This window comes from Globicephala melas, chromosome 9 (genome assembly GCF_963455315.2).
Source record: "Globicephala melas chromosome 9, mGloMel1.2, whole genome shotgun sequence".
Taxonomy (NCBI): Eukaryota; Metazoa; Chordata; class Mammalia; order Artiodactyla; family Delphinidae; genus Globicephala; species Globicephala melas.
The window spans coordinates 99,292,147-99,300,510 of record NC_083322.1 but is presented as its reverse complement, the minus strand read 5'-3'; the positions used below and the strand labels follow the sequence as shown (position 1 = coordinate 99,300,510).

The 8,364-nt window shown below is 37.9% G+C and overlaps 1 protein-coding gene across 1 annotated transcript; it reads right to left on the bottom strand.

Moving 5' to 3' along the window:
- Positions 1-287: 287 nt before the first annotated feature.
- On the bottom strand, positions 288-8,283 carry SEC61G (SEC61 translocon subunit gamma). Its single transcript, XM_030871309.2, has 4 exons — positions 8,193-8,283; positions 6,530-6,628; positions 5,127-5,229; positions 288-927 (listed from the first exon to the last, which is right to left on the bottom strand). The coding sequence occupies exons 2-4, from the start codon at positions 6,621-6,623 to the stop codon at positions 918-920; spliced, it is 207 nt and encodes a 68-aa protein (XP_030727169.1). The 5' UTR covers positions 6,624-6,628; positions 8,193-8,283; the 3' UTR covers positions 288-917.
- Between the last annotated feature and the right edge of the window lie 81 nt (positions 8,284-8,364).

Below are 8,364 nucleotides of genomic sequence, written 5' to 3'. Positions count from 1 at the left end.
ATCACTATGAAAACAGACTTTGCTCTCTGAACCATGGATCCCAAAACTGAGGAATACTGCCAAACAATACCAGTTAGACACCTGTCTACCTTACTTGCTAAGAATCAGAGGACACCTACCAAATGTGTGCTGCTACACAATTTTTTTTTTTAAATATTAGAACTTGAGAAATAAAGTTCAATAACTAAACACTCAATGAACAGATTAATAGTTTTATAAATAAAACTGAGAATAGACTGTCTCAATTTTATACCAGTATTTTTTTTAAAAGGGAAAGAAGACAAGGCACCTTTTCATCTCACATTTAATTATCAAAAAAATTCTTTAAAATATTTAGAACTCCAATGTTTATGACAGTATAACAAATTATAGTTTACCTGAAGAGGAGCTCTCACTTTAAAGTTTTTAACCATGATTTTCAGGAAGCTATTTCAAGTAGCACATAAACTTGTACATAGGTCTGACTACCTACTTACACCTTCAGTGTTTAGGGACAAAACTCCTACCCCAACTTCAAGCTCTCTCTCACTATCTCTACCATCCTTTACTTGCTGTTTCTTCCTCCATGATGGCAAAACACTGATCTGATAGAGGAGTACTCAGAAAGTGCAATATTCCACTGTGCCCTTTAATTTCTCCTGTAAACCAAAATATAAAGGATTGAAGGAAGGAAAGAAGGGAAGAAGGGAAAAGAACCCATTATTTTTTACCACTAAAATTTGACAAATATCTGTGATGGAAAAAAGAGAAATTTGTCTATTTTGAAATTATTTTAATTTACAAATAGAAAACATCTTGGAAGAAAAAAAATGAAAGAAAAACACAAAACATATAGGCAAATTTTTAGTCCATGAGCGTCTCAAATCCTCACTTGTTCACCAATCCCCAAGATGAAAAACACTTTTCTAAAAAGGTATTCAGCCACCACTGTAAAAGAAAAAAAGATGGTCAATTTTGAGTGTACATAAGATTTTAATAAGAAGAAAAATTTGAAATGCAATATGCTGTAATTTTACGGAAGCAAAACCAGTTATTTGAGAACCACGCCTACGTTACTCCAAAATAGCACAAAAGGGAAGAAACTGAACTTTAAAATCTTGGAACTGAAAAGGTCCTTACAGAGGACGTGGCTGCTGGAACAGGCTTAATCTGTTAAACCTCAGAATCCTCATTTGGAAAACATGCTTAACAGTCTAGCATAACATCTTTCTCAACAAGACAAAAAATATGAATTACATAACAGGGCGGTTAGTTGAGAACTTTTTCAATTTGATGTACAATCAGCAATTTGAAAATCAAGAGTGCAGAGTAGTATGCTGGTTCTCAACCCCTATATCTTCCCATAATCACTCAAAAACCTGGATTAATAATGAACATAAAAATCACCTTTTCTACAGAAGACCTTCCAAGTTTCAAAAGCATAAACATTAAAACTGTATACTGAGATATACATTTTAAAACTGTGATGTTAAAGAAAGAGAATAATTCCAATACTAGATGAAAGTTATACTCCTAAAAGAAACACTCCTGCATCTATACTTTAACGTGAAGTGCTTTAAGTGCTTATATCATTAAACTGTATTGCAGCAACTAAAATACCCACAACTATAAAACTCCTTTAAATTATAACCCTGTGGATATTAATTTTGACTGCTGTAATTGTATAGAAGAAAAAATTTCATCATAAGGAAAAACATGTGATAATTCAGCCTAGTGAAAGAGAAGCTTGTGTTTATACTTCACTTGCTACCGCCTCAAAATGATTTAAACAGTGATTTATGCTCTTTCAAGTAGGAAAAAAAGATTTCTTTTAGTTTTACAGCTGTCATGGCGTATCATGAAGAATCTTAAAGTTTTCTGATAGCTTTTCTCACAAAATGTTTTATTTGGCCTTCATTTTAATGTAAAAACTATCTAGAGATATATTTTTTTTAACTCTTTAAACACTGAAAACAATTGTGTTACTAGAAGAAAAGTTTTCTAAGCAACTAGCTTCCAAAAGGTCATAGTTCAACAATCTCTGACTAGCAAGGTTGGCAAAAGATATATTGTGCCTGCTGCAGAAATAAGAATTAAGAGAAAGCAAATTTTTTTTTAATTTTCTTTTTTTTACTAGTTGGTCAGAGTTTGAATGCAAGCCAAGGTTTCTAAGAGGAAAAAAAAAGCAAAGAGCAAGCATAAAAGTAAGGACATATTGTTTTTCTTCTCTGACTTGCTATCTGTAAGTTTCCCTGTGCCCTTCATTCTGGCAAAAATTAAAATTCATCTCAGTCAGGAAACACACACAGCATAGCACCTGTATAGTCTAGTGAGACCAAGGCAAAAGACCACTGATAACGTGCATTTTCCATGTAAAAGACAACTTCATTCAATGGATTTTTTTATACTAAATAATGATAATTAATCCTTGGATCTAAGCACACTAATACCACATGCTGATTAATTATCCAGTGACAAATAATATTTACATTTTACTGGACGGAATCAACCTAACAGAAATAGCCTTGGCCGGTGAATAAATGGATCCTTTTTTCTCAACAATTCAAATTATTACTGAACGTTTGTTAACTCCCTTGCCTTTTTTTTTTTTAACATCTTTATTGTTAGACATCTTTTTATTTTTTAACACTTTTACAAGGTGTGTTAGTTTCCGCTTTATAACGAAGTGAATCAGTTATACATATACATATGTTCCCATATCCCCTCCCTCTTGCATCTCCCTCCCTCCCACCCTCCCTATCCCACCCACCCAGGTGGTCACAAAGCACCAAGCTGATCTCCCTAAAATAGACAGCTAGTGGGAAGGGAGAAAACAAATCTTTAACACTTGTTTCAAAGACCTGTTGGGAACAACTGGACTAATGAATCTCAATCCCGAAAGGGTGTGCTAAGAGAGCACTGTCCTAAAAGGTACTTTAGGTCACAACTCAGATCATGAAATAAAAGATGTTTGAACACAAAACTAGGATAAATAACAATGATGAACAGATTAAAAATGCAAAAGTCTTCCATAACGGAATCTAGCAAAAAGGAATTTAACAAGGGGTAATGTTCCATTCTTAGGCTAAAAACAAACCACACCAACTATGTAAACCCAGGATAAAGGAAGTTTATTGTAGCCGTTATCTGTGAGAAACTGAAGATTTTAGCCTTTAGCAAGAAAACATCCACAGTAAGCACTGGATTCTAAACACTGGATTTTAAGAGGGCTTAACGAAATGCAAACTGGAGCCTGAAGTGAGGCGCCTGACTCAGGATGAGTAGTGGTCTGAAACTGAGCCGGAATGAGAGATGGCCCATACAATGGTTAAGAACACAGGCTCCCAAGCCTGGGTTTCACATGCTGCTTTACCACTTATAGGCATGCGACGTACTTCCTTACTCTCCACGCCTCAGTTTCTTCATCTATAAAATGGAAATAATAATACTGCTACCTCACACAACTGTCATGAGGGTTAAGAGTCAGCTCACATTAAGCTGTGTGTCCTCGGCACACAGCAAGTGCTCAATAAATGTTAGCAATTATTATTACCATCATGATCCTTAGAAAAAGGTTAAGAACCTGCCGTTGTTCACTTAATTCAACACGTACTCAAGTGTTTTCAAAGTGTACAATACACTGGACTAAGTTCTGTAGTGTATACACACGCACAAACTACAGAATATATATATATATATATATATATATACAGTTACGTATTAATATTACCTTACCAATTAATTAAACTTCATAACAATTTAAAGAAATAACTGTCAGTTATACCTGTCTGACAATGGACTGGGGAGCAGGAGAGCAGAAGCACTGAGCTTATGTCACAGACTCCACCCTACCTCCTCTGTTTACTGACTAGGTAGGGGCTGTAGCCCAGAGACACTGAGCTCAGGTTTCCTAATTCTACGTCAGGATTCGCTCCGTGATTCCACTATTCCAGAAATGGCATTCCTCACTAGGAATATAATAGAGATTTCTGAACTGATGGAGGAGGTTTGAGAGACTTGGTCCTTTCCAGGTCTAACTTTCTGTGATCCTAAAATACCCCTTTGTGGCATGTCTGCATAATAGCTATGAAAACCTACTTAAGAAAGCCACCTGACAATACTCATCCAGTCTCGTCATTTAAAAGACAACTTCCACCAGCATCCGTAATAAAATATCTAGTACTTAAAGAGACTTATAGTTTACAAAGCATCCCCACCCCATAAAATAAGTCTAAAAGGCTTCTCTCATGATTATCTCACTGGCAGGTAAGGCTCAGAGATTAGGTGAATACAAAACCACAGAGCAAATAAGTACTGCAACTCATACTAACTCTTTACACCAAAAAAAATGGCCTAAAACTGACTGCTCTAATTGCACACTGCCATAAGGTGTTCCCAACAACTTGTAATGAATCTTGTAATGAATCTAAAAAGCAAAAGCATTTAGAATAGAATAAAGTAATCCCAGTGTTCCTCTGTCTTTTCTCCTATATATACCTAAAAGTATATTAGTATCAATGGCTCATTACAATAACCACAACTTCCATTTAGGTTTTTACCCAAATTATTTTTTAGGGTTTTACATGACCTAAGTCATTAATCTTTCCATAGCCCTAGTTAAGAACTATTATCCTTATTGAATAAACTGGGCACAGAGGAGCTAAGCAAGCTGTCCAAGGTCATGACAACTATTAAGTAACAAGAAAGAGAATCTAAACCTAAGCAACCTGGTCCAGAGTTTGAACTCTATCGCTGTAGTGATTTTCAGATGGGGAGCATTTTCTCTTCACCTTAAAATTCTTGTGGACAAGTTAATATATTGCAGAAAGAGGACCTGGATTTGAATATTGGTCCTGTCACTGAATACTTGTTTTGTCTCATACTGAGTGCCTTTAACTCACTTCCTTGATCCTTTAAAATTTTACTTATTAAAAAATTAGTGCCTATCTCACAGAGTAGCTATAAAAATTATATAAGATTTAAAGTCACTTTGAATTATCTGGTACTCAGTAAACAGCAGTAGACTGTACCAACATTAAAAAGTCAAGAAACATATCTGTGTATTAATGAAATAGCAGGCTGTTAACTCAAATGGTTTGCATTTTCATTCTATCCTAGATATTGTCTATTTCATAAAGTTTACTTACACAATGATGTTATTAATAGGAATATGGATCAATTTCACAAAAAAGCCAATGAATCCCATTATAGCAAATCCTATTGCAGTTGCCATGGCAATCTTCTGGAACTCTGGATTTAAAAACACAAAATTTACATTATTTTTTGCATTGTCACTGCAAGTATAGGGGGAAAAAATTAGCACTGACATAAACTTACTGACGTACATTTCTCCTGATAATAAGTACATAATTTTACATAAAACATGACAGTATTAATAGTAAATAAGGTATTTGACAGATTTTTTTAACTTTCATATTTTATTGATATTTAATGATATATAAAAATAAACTGCATGTTCAGGCTAGTGATTCCATCAACCAACAGTGACATATTTATCTTCCTAGCAAATGACCAGAATACCAAAAAGAAATGAAACATGGACAGAATACACAGTATCTGTCTTAAAAACTTTGTAACATTGCTAAAAGTATTAATTATAAAAGCACAGAACATAACTTTTTATAAATAATAGGTCAACTGTCTTTGATATTATAATGAAGCCAAAAATAAGGCTTGAAAAACCGAACTGGGTTGAGCACAATTTTATGTAAAGGTCCCAGACCCTGGTAATATTTCCAGTTAATGTTATTTCCTCAGGGAAGCTCTCCCTGACCTCCTGACTTGGTCAGTCCTCCTATTACATGCTATCAAATATTCCTCTATTTACCTTCCATAATACTTACCATAGCAGTAATTAAAAATTGTAATTGTCATTATTTATGACTATCTTCTCTCAAAGAATCTAAGGTCCATAAAAGCAAGGACTGCTCCCTATTGTATATTTTTATATATTATGCTATATATGTATTATAATGCATCATATTATAGTCTCTATTATATTCCCACCTCCTAACTCAGGCAGCAGTCAATAAATGAATAGAAGCAGACAAATTGTGGTACACCTTTTAACACATGAATTGTGATAAATAAGAAGTTAAACTTCCTAGGTTGGCATCAACTATGCTGTTGATTTCACGTTAAGGCCTTTTTTGCTTGGGGGAGGCTTGGGGAGGGAGTGGCACCGCAGGAAGAGCTCCAAAAGATTTTCCAGAGTAGAAATGTAAAAGATATTAAAAACTCTCAAGTCATTAAATACGACTAAGGCAAAAGCAACATGGAAAATAAGGCTGTAACAAATAACCTTATACGATGTGAAAATACACATAAGAGAAAAATTTATGAGGTGTGTAAAAAGTATACAAAATTTAGAAAAAATAACAATGTTAAAAAGCAATAAAGCAAAATAAATCAATAAAAATGTTGATGAAAGAATTGCAACAATTATTAAACAGGAAGACATTAATCAAATAAAGGGCTTAGAGAATGCAAAGATTTAATTTTTTTCTCTCATTCCAAAGCTATTTATTACCTTTTCTATCCGGTTTGGTGCATCTTTTAACCAGCCGAATTGAGTCCTTCACAAACTGCCGACTTGGCTCAACGAACTGCATTACCTGATCCATGATGCCTATTTAAAAAACAAAAAAGATACTCACTGATGTTATTTATTATAGAGCAAGGACTTGTTAAGTTATATCAAAATGTGAATGAGACCAGCCTGATATGGGTGGGTCGATATCATCTCACACACAAAAAAAAAAAACAAAAAAAAAAAAACCAGACTCCAAGAGTAAATTGACATTACTTTTTGCAATCTCCAGCCAATCATCAAAACAAAGGCAATAAGAAAACCGCAGGTTTTCCCGTGTTCTTATCACTGACAAAGGACGCAAGCTCTTAATATAAAAGGGCTCTCACTACGAAAAGTCTAATAAGCACTTGACAACAGATCCGCTCCTCACCCACCCTGCAGTCCTCCCACTGCTCCTGCTGAGGAATCAACAGGGTTGGGACCCAACAAATATTTGCTATATTTTATTTTAAACTCCCCAGACCTCAGTGTCCCGTGCAGTGAATGCTGTGATGCTTCAAGGGCCTAGAGTAGAGGTAAATGTGGACTTCCATCTGACTGTTCCAAACCATGGCCACACAACATTTGAAGAAAAGAGTTTCTCTGCATGGGGCAGATCATCTGTACAATTTTCAAAACCACAAAAACTGGCTAAACCAAGACCCAGACTCTCAGAAGCTATCCGCTGAAGTCTGAACCTTTAGGTCTGGACACACCTTTTAAGGAAAAGGGCTATATGTATGTTACCGATGGGCTCTCTTGTGGAACCCGTCATACAGTAGAAATGTCATCCAACCTTGGCTCTGACAGTCACTGGTACAACAGCCAATGAAGCCGATTCGCTACTTGGACTTTACTGTATTTCAGGTGCTTACAACCGTGGCCAGGCACCCAGATACTCGATAAGCTTTTGTTGAGCTAATGCCACTCGCAAGAGGTGGTGGTTCAAATCCCTTTCTATGAAATGCAGCCTCTCTAAGCCCCGGGTTCCTCACCCAGGAACACTGAAAGGACGTCCGGAATTCTATAAACGTCCCGGGCCGGGTGTGCTGGGCCCCTGCAACACACAGGTAGTAACGCCTGTTTCCTTAGTCTTGCACTTAACTCTGTTCTGCAAATCCACTAAGCCTAAACTTTACAGATGTCGTGATAAATGCGAAGGGTCCTTTCAGAAAAAAAAAAAAAAATACACAAAAAAACCCGTGCAACACCCGAAACACTGCACTGAACGTCAGGGGAGGGGATCCAATAACCCACTATGGACTCCTGATCCAGACTCTAGATCAACCCTTTCACCCTCACAGCACAGGGAGGAGCTCCCCGAGACACGCTCCACACACACGGCCCCAAAGCCAACACCGAAGAGACCCTCCGTGACCACAGCACCGAGACGGCGGAAGTGTTCCCAGCAACGTGGCCGAGCCCGCGCGGCCGCAAAGCCGGCACCGAAGGACAGAGGCCCTGGAAGCCGTTCTCCATCGGGTACGCGGGCCGCGGCCCCGGGTCTGCTTCCCCCGACGCCGTGCGGGCAGCCGGCGGGCGGCCGGCGGACTCGCCCACGTCCGCCACCTCCGCGAGTGACCAAACGGTAGCCCGGAGCCCCCGCCAGACGCAGCCTCACCTGCCCGCCGTCCGCTGGCCAAGTCCAAGACACGTAGCACAACAGCCGACACACAAAGACCGACCGGAACCGGAAACCGCCTAGTGCCCGCCCACCCCTCCGTTCATTGGTCCTTCGGGAAGACGTCGGCGCGCAGGCGCAGTCCGACGTGCGTCTCGGCCCCGCTTCCGGA

Coding starts and splice junctions, on each gene's coding strand:
- SEC61G (XM_030871309.2), bottom strand. CDS start 6,623: ATGGATCAGGTAATGCAGTTCGTTGAGCCAAGTCGGCAGTTTGTGAAG. Junction 5,230..6,529: donor CACCAAACCGGATAGAAAAG/GTAATAAATAGC, acceptor TTTTAAATCCAG/AGTTCCAGAAGATTGCCATG.